Consider the following 27,740-nt stretch of genomic DNA (forward strand, 5'->3'; position numbering starts at 1 on the left):
ATCTGGACACTTTCTTGTGCATTTAATTTTCAAGCCCATCAGCTTTGCTTTATGAAATGTATCACAGAATTAAATATTTTAATTATTTCATCCAATTTGGTTTGGTGTGCTAAGGCATTGGATTTTGAACCAAAAGGTGGTATTTGTGAGTTGATTCTGAATTTTTTTTTTTTTAGTAAGCCGTAAGTTTTTCTCAGGTATTTTGTATTTCTTTAAGGCTGAAGTATGGCAAGTTCAGTTTCAACATCAGTTTATATACTTAACTGTTATAATTTAGTTGCTGAAATTATTTTGCTCTATTTCTGTCGCCAGCTGTTTTGTATTTGGGTACTGCTGTTTCACAAGTCTGGTTTCCATAACTCAGTTACCAGTGGAAGTTGGGGGTATCAAATGTCGTGACTTTTGTGTCATTAACGCAACAGGTTAAAGGGTCACTAAAAACTTTACCCTGCTTGCGCTGTTTTTTATAAAATTTTCTTTCTGGTTCCTGATCTTTTAGCCTTGTGTTTTCTGAGTATGACTTTTTCTTTTTTATCGAGTTTTGATTTTGTCAATGGTATTTTTGACTTTCCAGTAATAATCCTAGCCTGTATTTTGATTGTTTCTTCTCCTGGTCCTAATCATTACAAAGACCCTCTGTCCTTCTGCAGACAGAACAGTTTTAGTTCAGTTCCCTTAATGTGACCCAGAGCTAGTCACTTAAACCAGCAATGCCTCAGAAAGTCATAAACAAATACAATAATTTGATTACACATTTCCAAACTCCCTCCCTTACCACTCCTTACCATAGAATTTTGTTTATTCTATGTAGGTGCCCATGAATTGGAACAGATGCAGCTTATACTGGAGACTATCCCTGTAATCCGAGAGGAAGACAAGCAAGAGCTTCTTAAGGTGATGCCAACGTACATCAATTCTACATGGGAAGTGAAAAAACCACTTAAGGACCTGTTACCAGAGGTCAATGCCGAAGGTATTTCAATACAAATTCTTTAAAGAGATAACAGAAGCATGAATTGTCCTTTAGCTAAAGAGTTTATAATGGCTTCAAAACTTGTGTTATAATAGAATGTCATTTAATGGATTGTGTGGGGCTACCTGGGTGGCAATGGTTTTCCAGAAGTGAAAATGGCTTCAACTAGTTTGAAGATCAAGGTGCTTCTTAGCCCAATTCTGACCAGCCCTATGTGTTTGCTGAATGCATTTCCTGATATTGATTAGCTTCCTTCTTTAAGTGTGTTCTAATATAATATGTAAAGCATCTATTGCGATAGCAATGTCTGTCTGTCTGTCTGTCTGTCAGTCTACAATAAAACGAATCAGCCCCCCCAAACCCATGGACAAATTTTGTTAAAATGTTGTACACATTGAATTGAGACAGTTCCATTTTTATTCAGTTATCCTGAACAGATTATATTGTATACATCTTCTTCTTCTTCTTTCGGCTACTCCTGTTAGGGGTTTCCACAGCGGATCGTCTTCTTTCATATCGTCCTATCTTCTGCATCTTGTTCTGTTACACCCACCAGCTGTACGTCCTCTCTCACCACATCCATAAACCTTCTCTTATGCCTTCTTCTTTTCCTATCAGCAGCTCTATCCTTAACATCCTTTTTCAATATACCCAGCATCTCTCCTCTGCACATGTCCAAACCAATGCAATCTCACCTCTCTGATTTTGTCTCCCAACCTTCCAACCTGAGCCAACCGTCTAATGTACTCATTTCTAATCCTGTCCATCCTCGTCCAGTGTCACCGTCTCCAACCCATATAACATAGTTTGTCTCACTACCGTCCTGTAGACCTTCCCTTTCACTCTTGCCCACTCTTGCTGATACCCGCCTGTCACAAATTACTCCTGAAACTTTTCTCCACCCATTGAACCCTACCTGCACTCTGAAAAAGTTTTCACCTCTCTACCACAATACCCTTTACTCTGAACTGTCGATCCCAAGTATTTAAACTCATCCACCTTCACCAACTCTACTCCCTGCATCATCACCATTCCTCTGACTTCCCTGTCATTCACAAACATGTATTCTGTCTTGTTCCTACTGACCTTCATTCCTCTCTTATCTAGAAGATATTTCCACCTCTCCAGGGTCTCCTCAACCTGCTCCCTACTATCACTATAGATCACAATGTCATCAGCAAACATCATAGTCCACGGGGACTCCTGTCTAATCTCATCTGTCAGCTTGTCCATCACCATTGCAAATAAGAAAGGGCTCAGAGCCGAACCCTGATGTAATCCCACCTCCACATTGAATGCATCCGTCACTCCTACTGCAGTTCTTACCACTGTCACACTTCCCTCATACATATCCTGTACAACTCTTACATACTTCTCTGCCACTCCTGACTTCCTCATTCTTTCACCAGGTCCACAAAGACACAATGCAACTTCTTCTGGCCTCCTCTATACTTCTCCATCAACATCGCATCTTCCAAATTTCACTTTGAAACACATTAGCAAATTGGCAAACATAAAACAAGAAACATTCAGTGCAACTTCAAGTATGAATTTCTTTGCTGTTCCAATTTTACCTTGAAAGCATTTAAAACAACTTCTGTATGTGGTATATTTACCTGTTTTTCACCTCGTATAGTCACTACTGAAGGTAAATTGATCCCCAGTGCAAGTAAGTTAAGCTCCAGCAGACTGTATGCGCAGGTAGGATGTCACTGTCACTGGCTGATTGAGCGTTCACAGGGCTGCATTTTTCCTGAATGAGCACAGCTGGTTATATTACTGAACCTTTTAATACTTATGACCTGGGTTAGAATCTTTCTGAACCTGGATAAGAATTCCAGTCGCCGGGACTCTCTGCTGGTTGTAAATGTTAGCAAATAAACAGGCAGTATCAGTGAGTTAATTCCACATACTTAACTTCAATCTAAACGTATGTTTATACGCAGACAAACCAGGCATTATACCCAAAAAGTAAAGGTTGAGAACATACAACCTGAACAAGTCATATCATAGTCATGTTGCAAGATTTGCATCAGATGGCTAGTTGACATTTGGTTCCTACAGGCTTTATCTTCTTTGGGTATAGGCTACGTGATACTTGTTATGTCTTCTCCTCATGTGATGTCTCTATATGCCAATTCTAGTGTCTCTGAAAATGCTTTTCAAATCATTTTCCTTTATAGAGTACCTTGGTGGCTGAGAGCAAGAATTATATCAGCTAAAATTGGACAACTCATAATTTCCAATGGTCTTGTTATTTGTCATTGAAACTTCTTATAGCTAAATATGATAATGTGTTGGCAGCAATGTACCAAGCACACATTTCGTATCTTCTTACAAGCAAATACAATCTAATAGTTGTACTACATTTTAGCATTTGTTTTTACTTTTTGCATATCTCTCAATAGTCTTCAATCTTATTTGCATCGACCTATAAGTCGGTCATGTGTTGTTTGTCCAAGCCTTCTGTAAAAATAAGCACTGCTCTGTTAAACGCATCTGTAAATACCTACAGTATAGTCTTGTTCACATGGTTTTATTCACTTAAAAAGCTGCAACATATGTAAAAATATCTTATATTGACACCGCACACAAATTAAATATTATAAGCCTTGTTTGACTAACTGTAAAAGTATTATCCCCCCTCCCTATACATCTATAAAGCACAATCTGTTTGATGTTTTTTCAAGCCATGAATTTAAGAATGTGAATTAGTGACATCTAAAGTTTTGGCCTTGCTATTACGTCGGGGCAGGGATGGCTGGGTGTTGGGCCGTGTGACTGTAGAGAGAGAGACAGCACCATGCATTTATGATAGTGGTGTGATGGTCAGCACACTTGTCTAAAAGTACAATCTTAGGGGAAGCCTGTGTTCGCAGCATGCAGAAGACATTTCTCATTTCATAACTTTATTACTTATTGCCTTTCTCTAAAATTGAATTTTTTTTCAATGTTTTAATTTCTTCTTTTTTATTCTTGGTAGCCATTGATTTCCTCAAACAAATCTTGACTTTTAACCCTATGGACCGAATGACAGCTGAGGAGGCTCTGGGACATCGGTACATGAGGCAGTACTCTTGTCCAGAAGATGAGCCAACTTCACAGCACCCTTTTCGAATTGAAGATGAAATCGATGACATCTTACTCATGGAGGCCAGTCAGAGCCAAATGTCTGCGTGGGAGAGATACAGTGGCAGGTATGAGAGATAACTGGGGAGTATAATGAAACTAATGTAAGTATATTTTAAAATCCATTTAGTGTTTTTTGAAACTGTAGTAGAAACAAATAGAGATGTCAAACTAACAACGGTTTTATGAGATTTTGTCTCAGGAAGATGTAAGTAAAGGTTAGTTAAGAAAACAGAACAGATGATTTTCTGGGCTAAACACTGGTGATTTTAAAGCAAAACTGGCAAAGTTATTTTTTATATAATGTGTACATCTTGTGAGAAGCCTCAGATAGGAAGAAACTGTTGAATATGAGTAGAGTTTAACTGGCAAGCAGACAGACATTTATGTTTTATCAGCAGAACAACAATATGGTACGCAGTAGGATGAAATTCTCATAACTGCAGTAGTAGTTTTATGAATGTATGCCAAAGCAGGATTAGTAGAGGATGAGTTTAAAGCAGAAAGTGAAATAAGGGTTTCCATTCAGTGTTTAAATGGCACACTGTGTTATATAAGCTCTACTGCAGAAACCCTTTTACACAGAAGTACAGCAAGAAAACCAAAGTACTCTATTTAAAAATTATTAAACACTTAAAAAAAGGTAAGATGCCAATTATAGAAAATAAACAAGACCCATCTGATTCATTTTCACAGATGTTGAAATCTGTCCGCCTGATGAGGTGGTTCACCCACTTTCCTCTTCCTTCTTTATACCAGTTGTTCTCAAGGTGTGGTCCATGGTGCTAGGTGATCCATGGGCCAACCTAATCATCTTTCTTAGAAGAACTATTTCCTCATGAAACAGCTTCAAGACATTGACCACAGAGCACTATTTCTGACTTTACTACTAACGCTAATACCCTCCTTCCCACTCCAATGCTGTTTGTTTGTAATAATTGCTCCCTGTTTTTCATTGCTTCTTCAAAGTTGCAGTCTCTTTGCTGTCCAACCAAACTCCTTCAATACATGGGTCTCTTTTTTTTTTTAAATCCACCTTGACTTCCACCTCAAGTCTTCATTAGGGATCATTGGCTAAAAGTTGGGGATTTGAAATGTAAACCTAGCATGGTTTGAATGATAGTCTGGTAATGCAGACTTTTTTCCAAGTGAGCAGAGTCAAGGTAGCTAGTAGGCAGGAAATTCAATATGGGAAGGTATAATTCACCCAGACTTGAATGAAGACACCAGCTGACATCTATCTCTCTATATCAAAAAACAGTTGCTATGTGAGCCTCTACAAAATCAACAAAAAGCCAGCTCTTTCCTAATTAGTTGTTCAGTTTTTGGAGCTCCACTCTCTGGTCCAGTCATTTCAGTTCTGACCACTTCCTTCTGGGAGAAGTCTGGTTTTAAAGGCAGAAGGGCTAGCGTCAATTGCCTTGGGTGTCTTCGCTATGCTGCTGAGGGAAAAGAAGAGGAAAGTTTAGCATGGGCATCCCCACTCAGCCCAGGGTGGAAATACCAGCTTCAGATTAGCCCAAAGGGGCATGCAAGATACTATCTATCTATCTATAATAACCTACCGTCATTTCTTCTCATCTTTTAGTGACTTGGTGAGTTTTACGACTCAATGTGTCCTTTAACACTCATCTCATGGTCAATGACAATCCAGTCACTTACTGTCTAGTCTGAGACAATGTTCTGTCCTCTCTTGTAACCTCATACTAGGCCACACTCACACTATGTAAGGATTGTTAGACATTTCTGTTTAGTGTCATCTGTTCTGGGATTTCATCCTTCATTCTCTTCTATTTAGGTATCCTGGTTACTAGTCTTTTGAAGGCATTCAGTGCACATGTATGGCCTGCTGCCCCCTGCATGACAGCACAAACCAGTGAATGCTTGCCGCCCATTCCTATGGCCTTGCATTAGCCATTCTTATGCCCTGTGTCTGCATTTACGGCCTTTATTCTCTAGTCTCATTGGTAACATTTAAAGGTTGTACATAGAGCATTTCCAACCAAATAATACCCCCTGTGTAAAGCCATTTATCTATTTTATTTTAAAAATGTATATTTTAGAAAGTGCATTTATGATATGGTAATCTAGATAAATGATGTTAATCACCAATATATCACTTTTGTATCTCCAATACACTGGACACTGTAGCCCTTATTATGACCAGCATTTTTAAAGTTTCCATTGTAATTCATGAAAAAATGAAATGTTTAGTCTTAACTGTCCTGTATGTTGACATTTTAGGCAAAAGACAATCTTCAGGGAGAGCTGATGAAATCAGTGAACAACGTTCAATCAGTATAACCATTACTAATTTGTTTTGTTAATACTGGCTGTTAGTTCTGCATTTTGATATTCCACTTTCATTTTGCTTTTGTATCTCAAAAGCTTCTAGGTTGCCTGATTGCCCAAATTATTCATTTCGCACTTACTGACATTACTTATAGGTTCCTGTTAAGATTTCATCTACGAAGTGACTGTCACTTTCAGGATGAATCAGCTGAATGGTCTGTGCAGTTGTCTTTTTGGAGTGCCTAGCAGGAGGGCTAAGGAGCAATTTTCATCAGTGATTCTTTGAGAGGAAAGTTTGTCACCTTGAAATTGAATATCACTGTGTTCAAGAAGCAATCATAGGCTGTGTTATCCATAGGGACTGATATAATATTCTGTGGTTTAGTTGGAGACAAAAGACCAGCAATCAAACCAAAGGGCAAGGCAAACTTCACTTTCACTTGACAAGAAAAGTCAGGAACCAATGGTGTTATTTAAATGAAATTGTTTGAGGAGCCAGTTTATCTTTACTGACAAGACTTCCCTTTATTTTTTAATAAAGTTCAGAGACTTCAGTTCAAGAAGCTCTTACTATATTAATATGGCAATTGTTTAAGTTTTCTTTTAAAACCCGACACCTATTGCAATGAGTATGAGCACAGGAAACACTTAATGCACTCACTGACAGTGTAATTCAACCTTACAGGGACAGTTTAGTGGTGGTTGTCAGCTTAAAAGCATGGCCTTAGACTGTGAAAGGAAACCTGCACTTGTAGAGAAGGCACATTAGAACAGAGGGTGAACACGGCAGGCTCATCTGAAACCTCCCTAAGAAAACACTTCAGTGCTGGTTTCCAGTCAGCCTAATCTGACCGCAATGTCTTTTAGGCTGGTCAGTTTTTTACTAACATGTCAGGTCAGTCCAAATTCCACTTTTAGCCCACAAAAATCAAAAATGTCTCCTGCAGCACAGTCTTAGAAACTAGACACATGGTGGGTCACCGATATAAGGTGGTCCAGATCTAATAATGCAGTTTTCATTACGCTATGACTTATTAAGTTTATCACATAGAGAATTCACAAAAAATTCTTTTTGTTGCCGATAGATGGCAGCACCTGTCCTGCGGGGAGACGGTTGTCAGTCTAACAACGAACGGGTGCAACGTGTTCGCCTTTTCATAATTGCATAATTAGATCTGAACCACCCTGTATAAGTATGATATTGTTTCTTATTTTAGCTTCATTAATAACTTTTTTAATTTCATCAATGAGAATGATCCATCATTTTATAGATAAATAAAATAAGATAAGACACTTTATTACTCCCCAAAGGGAAATTTAGGTGTAGACAGATAGACAGACAGTATTTTGCCTCGAAAGGAAAATCTAGCTTTTTACTGAAGTAATATTAAAACAAATAAAAACAAGAATTACAAAAAAGAACAAAACTTCTGACTTGGCTGATGACAAGAGGGCACTCACAGTTAGGTGTACAGGAATAGGTATGAAGGAGCCCCAGCAGAGCTTCTTGACACACTTCTGCTGAATAATTCATTTGTACTAGTGTATCATCATTCCCAATGGCCATCAGTTTTGCCTTTATTCTCTCCTCTACTACTACCTCCGGTAGGTTGAGCGAGCGTCTCATCTTGAGTGGATCTCTCTAGCCCAGCACACCACAGCATAGAAAATCACAGGGCAACAACAGAGTTATAGAACATGCAAAGGATGTCACTACCCAAAAGAGTCTGCTCTGCCCTGCCCTGCCCTGCCCTTTCTTACATAGTTACTAAACCATTGTAACCTGTCTTTAGTGTGGACCCCAAAGTACTTGTATATATATATATATATATATATACTGTATATATATACTAGACATTAAGCCCGTTACAATAACGGGCGCTAGAAGAGTAGTGCATGAACATTAGTAGGAACAGTCTATATTAGATGGCAAGGGATCTTGTATGTGGCTGTAATATGTGTCACTGTATTGTGTGCCTTTAATTTTCTCTCTCAGTAATACTGGTTTGTATTTCCGTAAAATGCCTGTAATTTTGTCTGACAGTAATACAGTGGAACCTCAGTTCACGACCATAATTCGTTCCAAAACACTGGTTGTAACCCGATTTGGTCGAAGTAATTTGCCCCATAGGACTGTATGAAAACGCAATTAATCCGTTCCAGACCATATGAACTGTATGTAAATATGTATTTTTTTAAGTTTTTAACCACAAATATAGTTAATTATACCATTGAATGCACAGCGTAATAGTAAACTAAATGTAAAAACATTGAATAACACTAAGAAAACCTTGAACAACAGAGAAAACTAACATTGCAAGAGTTCGCGCTATAGCCTTACGACCCGCTCGCTAAAAACAGTTTTTTTTTAATGAGTTTTAAGCACAGGGAAAAAATTGTACATTTTAAAATCCGTAATTTAATAAACAACCAAGAAAAGTAACATTGCAATAATGCACGCGCGCGCCTGTGTGTGTGTGTGTCTCTCTCGCGGGCCTGCGTGTGTGTGTGTGTCTGTCTATCGCGTGTATTTGTGTCTCTCTTAAGCGCGTGCCTCTGTGTCTATGTGTGTGTGTCTCTCTTGCCTGTCTCTGTCTCGTGCGAGCCTGTGTGTGTGTCTCTCTCACTCCTGTGTATGTGTGTGTCTGTCTCACGCGCGCCTTTGTGTGTGTGTCTGTCTCGCGTTTGCCTGAGTGTGTGTGTCTGTCTCGCGCGTGCCTGTGTGTGTGTCTGTCTGTCCTGCACACACCTGTGTGTGTCTGTCTCGCACGCTCCTGTGTGTGTGTGTCTGTCTCGCACGCGCCTGTGTGTGTGTGTCTCGTGTACGCCTGTGTGTGTGTCTGTGTGTCTCTCGCGCGCCTGTGTGTGTGTCTGTCTCTTGCACGCCTGTGTGTGTGTCTGTCCCTCTCTCTGCACAGGGAATGCACTGGAAGAGACTGAACACGTGCCGTGTGGTCCCATGCATGCGCACTTCACTAGAAGACACACACACGGACACCTGGACGCACACAGGGGTTTTATTAAAGAGGATATGTATATATTTTATATATATACACACTTTTGTCCGAACACACACTGGAATGACTGTAAAGCAAGAAAATTCAAAAGAAAGCAGTCACATTCCCAGAGAGGCGTTATGCAGGAGTATTGTCATTGGTACAAAGTATTTCTTGACACACGTCTGCTGAATAATTTGTTGGCTGAAAGTCCTCAGTGTTAGTGTGTCAGATAGAATGTGCAGCATTGTTCATAGTGACACTCAGTTTTGTTTTATTTCTCTCCTTCGCTACTGTCTCCAGGGGGTCTAGAGTGTGTACCGTAACTGTGCCTGCCCTTTTAATTAGCTTGTTGAACTGATGTTACCAGTCCGGCACACCACAAAGTAGATCACACTGGCTATGACAGAACTATAGAAGATGTGAAGGATATCACTTCCCACATTAAAGGAACACAGTCTTTCTAAGAGAAAAGAGCCTGCTCTAGCCTTTCTTATATACTGTAATTCCTCTGTGTTACAAGACCAGTCCAACTTATCATTGAAGTGGACCTGAAAGTGCTTTTAGAGAGCATCTCCTCTACATCTGCTCCCTGAATAGTGACAAGTCATTGAGGCTCTTTGGTCTGACGAAACATTCAATAACCAATTCCTTGGTTTTGCTGATGTTAAGTTGCAGACACTTCTTTTTACTCCAAGAAGCAAAATTCTCCACCTGATTCCTATACTCCTCTGTCTTGTCCTCCTTGCCAGTACACCCCAGAATCATCAGGACAGAGTCATTAAGAAATTTCTTCAACTGACATAACCTAATGTTACATTTATAGTCCAAGATGTACAGGATGAAGACAAAAGGAGGCAGGACTTTTCATTGTGGTGCTGCAGTGTTCCTCATAATTCCACATCAGAAACACAGTCCTTGAGCATCACAATCTGCGATCTTCTGGACAAATAGTCCGTTATCCAGAATTCCAGTTTAAGAAAAACTGGATGGTATTGAAGACACTGGAGGAATCCAGAAAACATAAGCGCTGCCAGGTTTTTCCAGATGAGCAAAAGCCTTGTGGAGTAGATAAATATTTACATCTTCCGCTCCAGTTTTTGTTTGTTAAGCAAACTGAAGTGGGTCAAGGTGGTCTTTCTTAAAGGAGAACTCGTATGGTCCAGGACCATCCTCTCAAAGGTCTTCATGATGTGAAACGTGTCAACGGTCTGTAGTCATTAAGTGAAGAGGTGCCTGCATTACAATACAGAATGTTGTCAATAGCAGCTGCACCTTTTGGAGTCCTAGTGACAGACTAAACAGAAGACACCACAAAGTTAGTCAGTACAGGAATTAAGAACTCGAAGACTGAATCCATTTTGTCCCACCACTTATCATGTGTGTAGTATCCTCAGTTGTCTAAGTTGTGTCCTAACTTGATAACACATTGCACATTACACTTCATAGTAAAAAACACAAAGAAGTGATTTACGAGCAAGCAAACGTACTATATACTGAAAGTACAAAGATAAAAGAAAGTCATGTCATTTCAGTCATTGTCCAACCTGCTATATCCTCACACAGGGTCATGGCGGTCTGCTGGAGTTAATCCCAGCCAACACAGGGCGCGAGGTAGGAACAAATCCTGGGCAGGGCACACACACACACATCAAGCACACACTAGGGACAATTTAGGATTGCCAGTGCACCTAACCAGCATGTCTTTGGACTGTGGGAGGAAACCGGAGCACCCAGAGGAAACCCAGACAGACACGGGGAGAAAATGCAAACTCCATGCAGGGAGGACCTGGGAAGCGAACCCGGGTCTCTTAACTGCAAGAAGAGAAAAAAAAAATCAAATTAAAATTGAAACATATAAATGATAGCAATTTATATATAGTAGAGCTGTCAATAATCATAGCAACTAATCAGTATTAAGAAGGGGATTAAACCAAGGGAATGATCCACCATCCAACTTAATAGTACAGTACAGAGAATATTTACACATCCCATGAGGCAGTGGTTTCCTGTAAAAAGCACACAAGTGTTTCAAGCCACATACTCCCACCCAACCATCTGCCTTATTAGAAGGCTAAAAGAGGCAGTATCCACTTAAGCTTAAGATTTTATTAAGCTTTTGACATGTATGAGCCAAGACACAGACTGCTCTAGCTATAGTAAATGAAATGACATTAAAGAAAAAGTGCGCTTGACTGTAGATATGATTGTGTCTTCTGTTGGATGATCTCAATGTTTCATTTCAAACGTGATCACAGAATTCAATTCAGCATCAATAACTGTAAAGAATATACCCTTTCCATTATATATTTTGGTAGCCTAGTGGTTTATAAGTCACTGTCTCAGTCTCCTCTGCTGACTTATCTGACAGGAGCAAGTTAATTAACTTGCCTATAATCTGACTGTGAAAAATAGGTCACACTGTGCAACATTGGTCATGTTCCTTTTTATTATTATTGTTCAGCTTTTCTTGCTGGCACTCCTGCCATCCTCAGTATACTGAACTTTTGACTCTGACGCCAAAGTGATGCCCATCCCAGTGCTTGTCAGGATTATGCACACTGCAGAACATGAGTGCCCATGCACTTATGTTCTGCTCAGCATGCACATGCTGACAAGTGACGCTATGGTAGCCGCCTTTAATAGAAAAGGGCTTGAAACGCAGCAGGTAAGCTTTTAGCATTGTAATGTTTTTGTCGATTTCATTGTCATATACGCAGTCAGTGTCCTTTTACTTTACTCTTTGACTCTAGTACTTTTATGATTGTGGTGTTTCAAGTTTGTGCTAAGAATTTTATAGCTTCATAGAGCCTGAGACATGAAGAAATCACTTGTGGATTCTCTGTAGTGTTGATTGATTGATGTTACTCGGTCCGGTAATTTAATTATTAGTGTTGTCTTTGGCAATGCCAATAATTCATTAATTAAAAAAATATGTAAGATGCCCACACAGGGACACCAATTTAATTTAGGATATATGAGAATTTTAACTTTTGATCACCCAAGGATGTCTGTTGCACCTTCTAGCTGTTATTGTATTTCAGCCAAGGTCTGGTTGGGGTTCAAATGCTATTTTTATGTCTGTGTTGTTTATTTTTGATTCCTTTGTCAATTTTAACATTCTTGATTATGTTCTTTCCTTTTGTTTAAGTATCTTGTCTTATGCAGCATATTTTTTGTGGGAGGTTCCTCAAAAGTTGTGGCCACTTACCCATCACTACAAGGGACTGTCCTTAGCCCTGTAAAGACAGGGGCAGCCCACAGTTTCTTGTGGTTCATTCAAATTTGAATGAATTTCTGAATTTTCTGCTCTGTTTTTTTGACCATTCTTTGGATTTGTGATTGGGACTTGTTTGCCCTAGATAGCCTTTTCAGGTAACTCCTTTTTGCTTTTTGGTGCTCCACAGAGCTTACTTTTTGTTAGAGAGTACTTTTTGAAGAATGAATATTTTCATTTCTAGAGATTCTGTGCTTGCCCTTGTTACTAGCCAGGTGTTGATAGTTTCCCTCTCTAGTGGGCATTTTGAGCAAATATTTGGGATTTCTGAGTACAAGATGACAAAAATATAAATAAATCTATACAATTTATGAATGAAGTGCTTAAATTGCCGAAAGTCTACATTATATACATTCACTTTCTCTGTTGTAGTTCAGCATGGTGACATAATTATTATCAACGAATAACTCAAATGAGTTTGCTGCAATAAACTAAATAATACAATTTATTTATAATATAAGGATCATAAATCACATGTCTCTGGTGACTTTTCCTATGAAGTCAGTTGGCAGATTGGGAGAGCATGGGAGGTGAGTCGCTGAAAAGGGGTGTGTGGTGCTCCCGATATCTATGCAAAAGGACGAAAGTTCAAGTCTTTATAGTCCTGGTGCTTCCTGTCTTACTATATGTTTACGAGACATGGACCTATCCAGTGACCTGAGACAAAGACTTGACTACTCTTCCTTAGCTTTAGACCTGAGCATCACTCAGTCTGCAAATTTTAACAGTGTTAAAAGCATTAGTCCCGAGTGTTTCTGGAGCAATGCTATAGACGCTCGCTTAAAATCCGAGGTTTACTCAGGCACTAAAAGTGCCAGCAGCATTAGTTCAGAGCATTACTTGGGCAATGGTATAGGCATGTCTTGCATAAGTGTCAGACCCGAACATTACCTGGGCAATGATAAACTGAATCTATTTTCAGGCAGTGAAATTGAAAAGGTCAGTGAAACCGAAAGTGATTCTGGGAATCCAAAAGTGAAACTTGCATCACTCGTGCATGTGCAGTGTGCTGTTCTTATTGTTGTTATTATTATTTGTATCATTATTATACTTGGGTGGCGTGGTGGCGCAGTGGTAGCGCTGCTGCCTAGCAGTTAGGAGACCCGGGTTCGCTTCCCGGGTCCTCCCTGTGTGGAGTTTGCATGTTCTCCCCGTGTCTGCGTGGGTTTCCTCCGACAATCCAAAGACATGCAGGTTAGGTGGATTGGCAATTCTAAATTGGCCTTGGTGTGTTTGTGTGTGCCCTGCAGTGGGTTGGCACCCTGCCCAGGATTGGTTCCTGCCTTGTGCCCTGTGTTGGCTGGGATTGGCTCTAGCAGACCCCCGTGACCCTGTGTTCGGATTCAGCGGATTATATAATATTATTATTATACTTTCTACACTTCTGACTTTGTACTTTTAGTGTTTTGCACATTTTACAGTAGAAAGATGAGATTTAATAAAAATGTCATTTTTAAAACCAAAAAAATGTAATGCTGATGGATTTATTGAAGGAATTAGTACGATAGAGACTGTATTTTTCAAATGAGTTCAGCAAGAACACAGGGATTCAGTTGGAAACTTGTTAAGGGTAAATTTTGTATAAACATTTAGGGAAGAATTAAGTTGATAGGATTGGCGAGCTTTGTTGAGCTGGATGGCTGGTTCTTGTCTTGATTTTTCTAAAATTCTTTTATATATCTGTATATATATGTTTTTCATCAAATTATTTAATTATTTGAGGTGCAGTAAACTGGCAAAGGTTTACATTTAAAATTTATGTTAGCAAGGAAGAGATCTGGCAGACCCAAAGTCACAACCCAACCAGAAGACAAGTGTTCTAAGGACCCCTACCTTGCATGATAGGCATCTCACAGGACAACAACTTCAGACACATCTTAACAGTGGCTGAAAAAAACAAGTCTCAGTTTCTACTGTGATGAAGAGACTTGGCCCAGTCTTCATTAGTCCACAGCCTGTATTTCAAGGTCCTATTTTGTCCTTTAAGGAATAGCTTTCTTACTGCCACTCGCCTGGTCAAACTGCAGCGCAAGTCTGCAGCTTATGTGTATGTGAGACGTTACACTATAATTTTTTACTGGATTAAGGAAGAAACTTATAAGAGCTAGAATTTATCATTCACAGGTTTTTTATCTTTCTGTTACATTGATACCAAAACCATAATACAATAGCTGGATTTATCTTAACTATTAAGCTACACTTAGTTCAAGGAATCAAAACATATGGCATTGGTATAGGCAGTGCTTTATTTCTTTCCTGGCCAGCTTTCTCAGCACACACCTTCAGCAAGCTTTCTTTCTTTGCTCAGGAACTCTTTTCCTTTGTCACCTTGGCTGTACATTCTGGATGCAGGTGGTATTACAGTTTTCTGTTTGAAGTTTTTACATGCAATGTCCTCGATTGCCAACAAAGGTATGCCTTCTGGGCAACAGGTGATCAGTTAGCAGCCATTGTTAGCTATTCAAACACATGGCTTTTATGTAGCTCTCTTTCTCTCTTGCTCCTGCACTAGTTTTCCTTCGCAAGGAATGAATTTGTGTCACCTTTGTCCAACGCCAATACGGACAAGTCTTCCGCCCATCCAATCCAGCATGGTTGCATTGGAGTAAAAGAGATTGCTGTAGCCTTTGTTTTGGCAACACCCTATGGGCTACAGAGTCCGTCTATGGACAGAAGACATTACTGCCAAGTTAACAGTAGTAAGATTGATAAGAATATTTGGGGTGTGCAAGTATTTTAAAGGAAAGATTAGAGTGTTGCCATTAGCTTCTTGGGTGAACATTAGCCCATCCTATTTGGTTGACTGTTGGATCAAAGTTTTGTTCATTAAGGCTGCTAATTTTTAATTTTTGAGCTACAGCTCTTTGTTCCATTTAGATGGTAACTTGGAGAGCAATCTCTGGGATGTCATTTGGCCTGCAATTGATCATTTTATCAGCTGAGGTTGTTAGAAAGATCAAAACTCTTTAGTTGTCATTAAGAGCTTCTGGCAGGGGCTTTTTAAGCCAAGGACTTGAATTCCAGCCATAGCAGTTAGGTAGTGTTAGGTTTAGTGTTGAGATCTGTTAAGTTTTACCCCATGAAGTGATTACATTGTAACGGCCGACCCCTTATTCCCAGCCGGCAGCTACACCTCCAAGACCTGTGGCCTGGATAATTTACTGAGAAACCTTTCCTGTCAAGCCTTACTCCTACACAGATAAACTTTCCCCACAATCGACGGTTTGAAAGGCAAAGACCCGGTAGGCAGAATGTAAAATTAAACAGGAATAAATGTATTAAATGAGACAAGACACGCCACAAGACAAATGCACACCCAAATATTCCTCCACCCCAACAATCCCAAAGCAAAACTGAACATATATATATAACTCCCCTCCCTTGTCCACGTAACATATAACACACACCACACAAACGACAAATGACTAGCAAACAGAATGATCGTGAACTTGAGTCCGAACGTGAATAAATGTCCTGAATACAGATACTGATTAGCGGCAATTGTAGTGTTTGTATTTCCCGGCGTTTGGAACAACCTCACCGTGATTCCTCGGCGTGTGGCGAATGATGATTCGACCCCGGGGTCTTCAGCGGCAAGCAGGTTGAAAGGCAGTCCGGATGAATGAAAAACAAACTGGATCAAAGCGCAATGAAAATGATTCAGCAGGCAGGTTGTATTCGTGAATGCGATATTGGTTCGGTTCTCCTCTTTCTCTCTCTCTCTCTCTCTCTCGTGCTAGGTCTCCTTCTTTTCTCCTTAAATAGTCAGTGACGGCAGTAATTGATTGATTTGACACAGGTGCTTTCCAGATTAGTGGTTGTGAACTCCTCCCATCATCCGTCCTCCTTTACGGGGACAACATTAACTGATACACATACACGCAGTCAATGGGACAATGAAACGAGACACACACAGAACTGACATTTAAACACTAACTATGTGGCACCGCTACAACATCTTGCCTTTACTGCAGTCAATAATGGTTTAGCATACTATTTTTTTGTATTATTTATTTTGGGGTTGCTAAGCCCCCACAGCAAAGAGCTTTGACATGGGACTCAGAACAAAAAGGTGCTTTATAAAGTGAGCGGTTTTTTAAGGATAGTGTGGGTAATGCAGTGGTTAGAACTCCTGTCTCATGGATTCAGCATCCTGAGTTTAAATCTCGTGCCAAGTTGTAGTCTGTATTTAGTTTGCATGTGCGTCTGTGTTACTTGATGATATTTTAAACGAATTAGGTGGATAGGATTTATGAGCTTTGTTGGGTTGAACAGACTGTTCTTGTTGAATTTTCTTCTAATGTTGTATGCACTAAAAGGACAATTCATAAATAGAGTGAGATGCTAGGTAAAATATTTTGGATGGGATTAACTATTGTTACTGTTGTTTATATTTTTGTTGCAATGTAATTATAAGAGTCAGATATTATTTTGAAATGCTCCGTGTTCTGTTAGGCTTTTGTTAACTTAAGCCTTGTAGCATTAGACAACTTTTCTACCAATTTCAGTCTTAGTCTTCATTTACATACTCTTAATGTGTTGGTTGCAGACAGCAGCACACTTCCTTGAAGCCCGTCACTTAATGTGACAAACTGTATAACTCACCACAACTAGTTTGTGACTTGTTAAGTTAAAATCCAACAGGTTTGATTTTGTGTTTAGTCAGTGTGGCAGGCTCTGCGCAGGAGTGCTGAGAGCAAACGAATGCTAATCTGGAAGAGCAATTCGCAGAATGCAGCAACGAGGAATAAGGAACCTGCGTGTTTTGAACTTCACAAATAGAAGAGAAGCTCGTCTGTTTGATGTTCTCATGTTTTATGTACTAAAATACAACAAAAAAAAATAAAAAAGGCTGAGAACTCACTGTACTCGTTAACTCTTTGTGCACTACCGGCTATTAGGCTATTGGTAGTCAGAAAAAGGCGCAAGCATAAATCTGCTGGAAGATCAGCATTCAGTGGGTAAATGGGCTTCAATTTTCAGTTGTGTACTTTGATGTGGTGCATCAATAAGATCTGCGAGTGCGATCAACAAATCTGACTTACTTCATGACAAAAAGTCTTGTAATATGATATCAGCTTTAGTAATATGCATTGTGAGGTAGTCCAATAAAGAAGTAGGGCCTCCTTTTGACCCTCTGTGGTCAGCTAGGTTATTACATTTTGTCACTCAGTTAGTCATTGTCCAACCCACTATATCCTAACACAGGGTCATGGGGTTCTGCTGGAGCCAATCCCAGCCAACACAGGGCGCAAGGCTGGAACAAAGCCCGGGCAGGGCGCCAGCCCACTGCAGGGCACACACACACCCACACACCAAGCACAATTTAGGATCGCCAATGCACCTAACCTGCATGTCTTTGGACTGTGGGAGGAAACCGGAGCACCCGGAGGAAACCCACACAGACTCGGGGAGAACATGCAAACTCCACACAGGGGGGACCCTGGAAGCAAACGTGGTTCTCCTTATTGCGAGGCGGCAGCGCTACCACTGGACCACCGTGCCGCCCGTTACATTTTGTAATACTGTCAATTTCTTTTTAAATGTTATAGTAACCCCAGGCAACAATTATTATTAGTGAAGTTGCTGTTAATGTTTCATAAATAAATCCATCAGCCCAAACCTTTACAGCTTTCTAGGTTGTGTGGTGTAGCATGAACACATTTCTTTATTAGATGTACTAAGGCACGGTACCACATATCGAGAGTGCACAGCCAGCAACTTCCTAAAATGCTCTTTCTTCATTCTTAATTGGCTCTGCCAGCACTAAAACTCCAGGCTGACATTCTCTCTCTGTGCATATTATGAATACAATCTAGTTGAGCCTCATGGGATCTCATGGGGACCTGCTGTTCATGTAAATGGGACAGGGATCTGACCTCCCAGTCACCTACCCTAATGAAGTCAGCGAATGTTCATAAGCTGCTTTAAGCCCTAGGGGTGCGGAGGAGGAGAATGTGATTCTGTAGTTGGGAAGCTTCCATTTGCTGAGTCTGTGTTGTCTAGCCCTTTGTGCATTTATATCCCATTTCGTGCTGCTGGTAGTTGGTTGTGTTCTTTTCTCTTCAGAAGTTATTCTGAAAAAAAATCTGCAAGGTCTTTTTCCATGTGTGTATCCAGTACTTGCAGTTTTAGATGAGCAAGTCATTCCATTTACAGGGCTGCTTTAAAACTACAACTGCAAAAACATGACAACAGCAACATAAAACAGTCATGGTCTAAGCCAACTGGCTGGCCACCTCCTCCTGGGATTTCTGTGGTATTACATAGGTTTGCACTGGGCAGTCTAACAAGACCAACAAATCCTTTCACCCTCAGATTACACGGCTACCAGTATGTCTGGTGCCTTTCCCATGTGCAGGAAAACAGCTTGGAAGTGAGGAAAATTGTTTCGAAGCTTTAAGATTTTGTTATGGTACATTAAACCTATCAGTGTCTAACTGGCAACTTAGTCAAGCCTCCCTTTTTCTCACTATCGTTCTTGCCATTTTTCCTGACAGATCCGAAAAAATTATTTGTCACAGCATAATCCATCCATCCAGTAACCAACCCGCTATATCCTAACTACAGGTTCACGGGGGTCTGCTGGAGCCAATCCCAGCCAACACAGGGGGCAAGGCAGGAAGCAAACCCCGGGCAGATCGTGTCACAGCATAATAATAAAAACAAAATTAAGAATGCATAAGAAAGAATGTAGGCCATGGGAGATGCAGTTCTCTTTCTGAAGTTACTGTTGTCAGCCTCAGGAGACACTCAATAAGAACTGTATCTTCCTTAGGGGAATTGCCACTTTTATGAGCTTGCCGGACCACATGCCTTCTCTCCTTCTTTTCAGTCTGACCTTCCCCTTATGCTCTTCCAGACGTGCTGATCAGCGAAATTCACCAAAGTATTCACCAAATATTTTCCTGGAAACTTGCCTTGTGGCTGGTGTGGTCTACGACCAGCTTGTGACCACGGCCAATACCCCCAGGCTGCCAGATGGTGCTCTCCCTGCAGCATGGAGGTGCCCCGGATGCTAGCAGGGAATCGTGGACCATGGAGTTTTCCCTTAAAAACCTACTGGATACCCCAGGGGCCAACAGAGGACGCTGCAGGGAGGAATAGAGAGTCATATGTGCCCTATAACCCGGAAATGCGTCATAGGCAGAGCGACAGCAGAAGTGACGTACTTCCGGGATGAAGAAAAGGACTTTTTATCTGACCCAGAAGTGATAAGGATCACATGAACTGGGGATTGGAACACTTCCGGGTCAGGGACTATAGAAAGACTGTGACAGCTCCCAGACGACGAGCTGAGCTGGGTGGTAGGAGGGCAACACGTCTGGGAGTGGTGGAGAGTTTATTATTGATTGTGATTGGTGAATTTATGAGTATTGTGGAGAGGAGGGTGCTTTGTGCACTGTGCAATAATAAAAAGTCAAATATTTGGATTTTTACTTTGTGTCTGGAGTCTTGGACAAGGGCTCAAGGGAGCGATAGCGCCCCCTATCTGTCACACTGAGCTTAGACAAACATTTTTTTCCCAGCGCCCCATGATGCTCTGTGAGGCTAACATAACATCACAGAACTATAGCAGCTGTGTGCAGAATTTTCATGCATGCGTACTGTAAAATCGTTGCCAATCTGCTTTGGGCATGTGTGATGTCATTATTATCAGTTCTGCAGTCTTCCACTTCGCATGTGTTTAAGGAAAACAAAAAAAACAAAAAATGTGCTGTTTTTTCATTTGGATGGTGTATTAGCTGACCTTAATGAGAATATTATGAGTACTGCCACCGGATATATAACACTGATCCCTGTGTCCTGGCAGGACAGCACACCCTGGCTAATTTGCATACATAATTAGTCATGTGATACAGCTACAATCCAAAACAAGCCGCATAGGAGCCCTTCCCCTCTCTGAGAAAGAAAATAAATGTAACCCTGTGAAATAATAATAGTAGCAAAAGATTTATTACTACTTACAAGAGGTTTCCTATCATCTTCTTGGAAGAAACAAGTGCAAAGCATCTGCACTTTTAGATTGGAAACAAAAGAAATGTCGCAGCTGAGCCTGGAGCCGCAACTTCAAACAGTGGAACGAGCGAGTCGTACACTGCCACTTTGTCATATGGCTAATGTGTGCCCCAACATGGAACTCTGTGAGCACAAAGATATGTGCTTTTTGATGAATGAAGACGCAGCGGTTAGCACTGCTGCCTCACAGCTCAGGTCACATTTTTGGCCACAATAAGCAGTCCAGCATAGTTGTCAGATGCTTCTCTAGCCTTCAGGGATACTTAAAAACATATTGTGCCATTATAATCCACTCAAAACTAGTTCAGTTCTTCCACCCACATTGTCATCAATGAATTTTGGGGAGTTTGGTGAAGTTTCCAAACATTTCCATGATTTAGCCGAACTGGCATCAAGGCTTTCTCAGCAGGGTGCGCTCATCACTGTCCTCCAGCGTACATGGCTACGCCCCACCGGCACACTCTCACCCACGTACTTACTAACAGATCAGACTTACTACAGTACGTTAGCAATTTCTTCATGATTATGCTTGTGAGTTTCTGCTATTCTTTGTAACCCAAATTTATCTGATGGTAATTTATTTTTGTATATCTTTTTTCCATACAAAGTCATTGGTTAGATTCCATAAAGCCAATTTTGATCAAGAGGCAAAATAGAGTTAATGGCAAAGACTGACATTGAGCTGTCTAGAGAACGCTGGGTTCATTACACAATCTTATTGGAGTCCTATGAGAAATTAAAATGTTTTCATCATATGCTATAATTATATTTAATAGGCACTATATGTGAAAAATGAATCCTGAAGTCTGTCTTATTGAGCTCAGCAGTAATGCAGAATCATTTGAATGACAATGACTTAAGCAGTTTTCCTGATTTTTAACAAAGCTATTTTTTTAAGCTTAAAAGACTTTTGAGCATCTGGTATTCAGAGTATAACAAAGGTTTTAATAAAATATTGTTAAACAGTCCTAAGGCTCTGCATGCTAGAGAAAGTGACATTTGCAACACTGGGTTGGTCACACTGCATAGGTAGTGGAATCACAATAGGTAGAGATCCACCAGTATCTCAGATGCAGAACCACCTATGGAACAGGTCAGGCACCATATGCCAAACTCTGCCATGTACCTTAGTGCTTATACAGCAGCAAATTAATTTATAGACATTTGACTAAAGATTGGTAGGTGGCATAGTGGTTAGTGCTGCTTACTTTTTACTTGGCAGTCTGTAGTTGTTACTGTCTGAAATGTGGATTATAATTGGTAGGACTGTTTTGAGCACAGTGGAGATGAGTAAACATTTTCTTAAAGAGGTTAGGCAGGGAATAGTCAATAATCATACAGTTAGGTCCAAAAATATTTGGACAGAGGCAACTTTTTTCTAATTTTGGTTCTGTACATTACCACAATGAATTTTAAATGAAACAACTCAGATGCAGTTGAAGTGCAGACTTTCAGCTTTAATTTGGTGGGTTGAACAAAACAATTTCATAAAAATGTGAGGCAACTAAAGCATTTTTTTAACACAATCCCTTTATTTCAGGGGCTCAAAAGTAATTAGACAAATTAAATAACTGGAAATAAAATGTTCATTTCTAATACTTGGTTGAAAACCCTTTGCTGGCAATGACAGCCTGAAGTCTTGAACTCATGGACATCACCAGATGTTGGGTTTCCTCCTTTTTAATGCTCTGCCAGGCCTTTAATGCAGCGGCTTTCAGCTGCTGTTTGTTTGTGGGCCTTTCTGTCTGAAGTTTAGTCTTCAACAAGTGAAATGCCTGCTCAATTGGGTTAAGATCAGGTGACTGACTTGGCCATTCAAGGATTTTCCAATTCTTTGCTTTAATAAACTCCTGGTTTCCTTTGGCTGTATGTGTTGGGTCATTGTCCATCTGTATCATGAAATGGCGCCCAATCAATGTGACTGCATTTAGCTGGATTTGAGCAGACAGTATGTCTCTGAACACCTCAGAATTCATTCGGCTGCTTCTGTCCTGTGTCACATCATCAATAAACACTAGTGTCCCAGTGCCACTGGCAGCCATGCACACCCAAGCCATCACACTGCCTCCACTGTGTTTTACAGATGATATGGTATGCTTTGGATAATGAGCTGTTCCACGCCTTCTCCATACTTTTTTCTTGCCATCATTCTGGTAGAGGTTGATCTTGTTTTCATCTGTCCAAACAATGTTTTTCCAGAACTGTACTGGCTTTTTTAGATGTTCTTTAGCAAAGTCCAATCTAGCCTTTCTATTCTTGAGGCTTATGAGTGTCTTGCACCGTGCAGTGCACCCTCTGTATTTACTTTAATGCAGTCTTCTCTTTATGGTAGACTTGGATATCGATACGCCGAACCCCTGAGAGTGTTGTTCACTTTTTTGGCTGTTGTGAAGGGGTTTCTCTTCACCATGGAAATGATTCTGCAATCATCCACCACTGTTTTCTTCTGTGGACATTCAGATCTTTTTGTGTTGCTGAGTTCACCAGTGCTTGCTTTCTTTCTCAGGATGTACCAAACTGTAGATTTTGCCACACGTAATATTGTAGCAATTTCTCGGATGGGTTTTTTCTGGTTTCGCAGCTTAAGGATGACTTCTTTCACCTGCATGGAGAGCTCCTTTGACCGCATGTTGTCTGTTCACAGCGAAATCTTCCACATGCAAGCACCACACCTCCAATCAACTCCAGGCCTTTTATCTGCTTCATTGATAAGACATAATGATGGAGTTGAACACACCTGCCCATGAAATAGCCTTTGAGTCAACTGTCCAATTACTTTTGAGACCCTGAAATGAAGGGATTGTGTTAAAAAAATGCTTTAGTTGCCTCACATTTTTATGAAATCATTTTGTTCAACCCACCAAATTAAAGCTGAAAGTCTGCACTTCAACTGCATCTGAGTTGTTTCATTTAAAATTCATTGTGGTAATGTACAGAACCAAAAAGATAGGTCTTAATTTTTTAATGTTGTTTAATGCAACTGGCCATCTTAATTATATATGATAGCTGCCAAGAAATGGTGGATTCATACAGCATGTACATTACATGCTTAGCAACCATGCAGCTTTTTATTGATCAGAAACCAAAATGGGGGAGTCCGTGGAAAAACAAGCACACACAACCTGCTTAATGCCTGATTGATACTCTCTCTTCAGAGATGTTCCATTCCGTTATTTTTGTTTATGGTTACATTGAGGAAAGTGTAGAGAAGTCTGTTGACACACAATGCGTCTTTGGTACATTGCATGAATTTCTCAAACACATTTAGCATTAATTTCATTGTAAGCAAGCTGGTGCCACTGCTCATGTCTGACACTGTAATAAGCACCTTGTCAGTGAGGTGCCTAGAGCCTAATGTACTGTAATATGCATACTGCTCTGTACTGGGTGCTAATTTGAATGGCTGACAGTAAATGGAAAAACATTCCATTAGAACTGATGTCTCGGGTGGAATGACCTGCTACTACATGAGCTTCACTTGTGGATTTTTTGCATGCTCTTTGCGTAAGCAGTTTATTATTTGTATTGCTACTGTTGCATAAATCTCTCCAGTCCTTCTCTCTGAAGGTTTTCATTTTCTAATTAATAGTATTCATTTCAATTGCTTGGTGTTACCACAAGTCTTGCATTCACTGCTATATTAGTTAAGCTTGAATGCCTTAATGCATAAATTGAAGACAATTGCTATTTTTGCCATGGAGGAAAAAAATAAAAATAAATTGAGCTTCTTGTTTCTTGTGAAGGTGACAGAAATTGTAGCTGACTGGCTAACAATCTGGACTTGTTTGCTCAGTCAGCTGTGCTATAGTAAAATGGATATTTTGAGCCATGCTTACATTTATAGAATTCACAATTTGTACTATTTGCTATTAATATATGGATTTACAGTTATTTGGTAAATTTTAGGATTCAGGGTTGTTCAGTGGTTTTTATTCTGCTTTTTCCAGAAGCTATGCTTGATTAAAATATCAGACGTACATTCTTAGAAATTCTGGTCCTTGAATGGCACTTTATGGGTCTTTACTGGGTTGTGTGGTTCCTTGAAGAGCCATTGCTTGTCAAAGCACCATTTAATTTTGGGATTCGAACTTGCCATATGAAGTTGGTTATTTGTGCTTTGAAAAACCTTGTAATATGTAGAAAAACAATGAAATCTTTAATGTGTGGTAGGCTGCAGGACACCAACAGATTAAGAAAATCTGGATTTAGCCTGAGTAACTAGACCTATGCAAGAGGATTCTTTTAAAATCATGACCCATTAGTATTTCATAAACCTGTTACCATCTATGCATTGTTATTTATTGTAACAGAGCCTGTTATGGATCTAAATAAATAAAGGCTTTTTCTGGAACCTTCATGTGAATGGGTCTTTTGGGAACCAAAAATGGTTCCCTTATGTATCGCTCTGAAGAACCGCTCTGGCACCTTCATTTTAAGGAGTGTACAAGGACCTGGTTAAAATAATACATGAGTAACAGGCCAAAAAATCCAAGAAAAGGTATATACTCCCAGCTTCTTGATTTGATAATGGTGAGCTGCTGATGTGGATTTTACCTTTTAATGTTAATTACGGATAAGGTAGAGGTAATAAGAAAAGGAGGTCTTATCTAGCACCAACATATTTGAGAAGCCCATGTGTTTATTTAAATTCTCAGAACTGGGTGTATTTATCTGGCCCGCTAGCAAACACCTGTTTTAAACCAAAACATCTTTATTTGTTCTGCATTAGACTGGAATCCATTTCAGGAGTAATTCCTGCATGTTGACTGATAATGCATGGTAGTCAAAAACATGCAGTAAAATAAGTTGAGTCCTAGAAAATTGAATGAAGGTGTGAAATAGTTTTTTTTAAATAGAAAATTTTAGAAGAAAACTTCTGTCATGGCAATAACATTCTCAGTGAGATATTATGCAGGCTGTTGGTATAAAAGAGCCCCGGTTGTGCTTCTTGACACTTCTGCTGAATAATTTGTTGGCTGAAAGTCCTGAGTGTTAGTGTGTCAGAGAGAGGATGTACAGCATTGTTCATAATGGCACTCAGTTTTGCTTTCATTCTGTCCTTTGTTACGACCTCCAGGGAGTCCAGAGTATTTCCCATAACTGAGCCTGCACTTTTTAATCAGTTTTGTTTTGTTTTTTTTATTCAGTGGGCCTCTGTTGAAGTGCTGTAACCATCCCAGCACACTACAGCAGAAATAATCTCACTGGGTGTGACAGTTATAGGATGTGTGAAGGATATCATTACCCACATTAAAGAAACACAATCTGCTATTCTGCTATTTATACACTCACCTAAAGGATTATTAGGAACACCTGTTCAATTTGTCATTAATGCAATTATCTAATCAACCAATCACATGGCAGTTGCTTCAATGCATTTAGGGGTGTGGTCCTGGTCAAGACAATCTCCTGAACTCCAAACTGAATGTCAGAATGGGAAAGAAAGGTGATTTAAGCAATTTTGAGCGTGGCATGGTTGTTGGTGCCAGACAGGCCGGTCTGAGTATTTCACAATCTGCTCAGTTACTGGGATTTTCACGCACAACCATTTCTAGGGTTTACAAAGAATGGTGTGAAAAGGGAAAAACATCCAGTATGCGGCAGTCCTGTGGGCGAAAATGCCTTGTTGATGCTAGAGGTCAGAGGAGAATGGGCCAACTGATTCAAGCTGATAGAAGAGCAACTTTGACTGAAATAACCACTCGTTACAACCGAGGTATGCAGCAAAGCATTTGTGAAGCCACAACACCCACAACCTTGAGGCGGATGGGCTACAACAGCAGAAGACCCCACCAGGTACCACTCATCTCCACTACAAATAGGAAAAAGAGGCTACAATTTGCACGAGCTCACCAAAATTGGACAGTTGAAGACTGGAAAAATGTTGCCTGGTCTGATGAGTCTCGATTTCTGTTGAGACATTCAAATGGTAGTCAGAATTTGGCGTAAACAGAATGAGAACATGGATCCATCATGCCTTGTTACCACTGTGCAGGCTGGTGGTGGTGGTGTAATGGTGTGGGGGATGTTTTCTTGGCACACTTTAGGCTCCTTAGTGCCAATTGGGCATCGTTTAAATGCCACGGGCTACCTGAGCATTGTTTCTGACCATGTCTATCCCTTCATGACCACCATGTACCCATCCTCTGATGGCTACTTCCAGCAGGATAATGCACTATGTCACAAAGCTCGAATCATTTCAAATTGGTTTCTTGAACATGACAATGAGTTCACTGTACTAAAATGGCCCCCAGAGTCACCAGATCTCAACCCAATAGAGCATCTTTGGGATGTGGTGGAACGGGAGCTTCGTGCCCTGGATGTGCATCCCACAAATCTCCATCAACTGCCAGATGCTATCCTATCAATATGGGCCAACATTTCTAAAGAATGCTTTCAGCACCTTGTTGAATCAATGCCACGTAGAATTAAGGCAGTTCTGAAGGCGAAAGGGGGTCAAACACCGTATTAGTATGGTGTTCCTAATAATCCTTTAGTTGCTGTTTGTCACCCAAGTTCTTATAGCAGTGCACCAGCTGAATAGTAACTGGACGCAGAGGCCCTTTTGTACAATGAAAGTCAGTAACTAGTTCCTTGAATTTGATGATGTTAAGTTGCTGACCATTCACTTTACAACAAGAAACAAAGTGCCCAACATGAGTCTTATAAATGTAAAGGATGCCACTACCCATATTAAATGAGTACAGTCTCCTATAGAAAAAATAGGCTGCTCTGCCTTTTCTTGTATAGTTCCATGTGTTACGACACCAGTCCAGCCTGTCATTGATGTTAACTCCCAAATACTTGTAGCAGTGCACCACCTCCAAATCCCATTCCTGAATAGTGACCAGACATAGAGGCCATTTAGTGCAGCAAAAAGTTTTGCTGATGTTAAGTTGCAGACAATTTTCTTTACTCTCAGTAAACAAAGTTCTCCACCTGACTCCTATGCTTTGCACCCAATCCCCCATCAATACAACCCTTAAGTGCAGAATCATCTGGGAATTTGTTCAAACGACATGACCTGGTGTTATATTTGTACAGGGTGAACAGC

General features: G+C 40.2%; 1 protein-coding gene across 2 annotated transcripts in view; it reads left to right on the forward strand.

Moving 5' to 3' along the window:
- The window catches only part of mapk4 (mitogen-activated protein kinase 4), a 225,097-nt gene that overhangs the window by 185,549 nt on the left and 11,808 nt on the right, over positions 1-27,740 (forward strand). For both annotated transcript variants that reach the window (XM_039750397.1, XM_039750398.1), the window contains exons 4-5: positions 812-973; positions 3,957-4,170. In XM_039750397.1, coding sequence (XP_039606331.1) covers positions 812-973; positions 3,957-4,170 — 376 coding nt within the window. The remainder of the gene's footprint in view (positions 1-811; positions 974-3,956; positions 4,171-27,740) is intronic.

Source organism: Polypterus senegalus, chromosome 4 (assembly GCF_016835505.1).
Source record: "Polypterus senegalus isolate Bchr_013 chromosome 4, ASM1683550v1, whole genome shotgun sequence".
Classification (NCBI taxonomy): Eukaryota; Metazoa; Chordata; class Cladistia; order Polypteriformes; family Polypteridae; genus Polypterus; species Polypterus senegalus.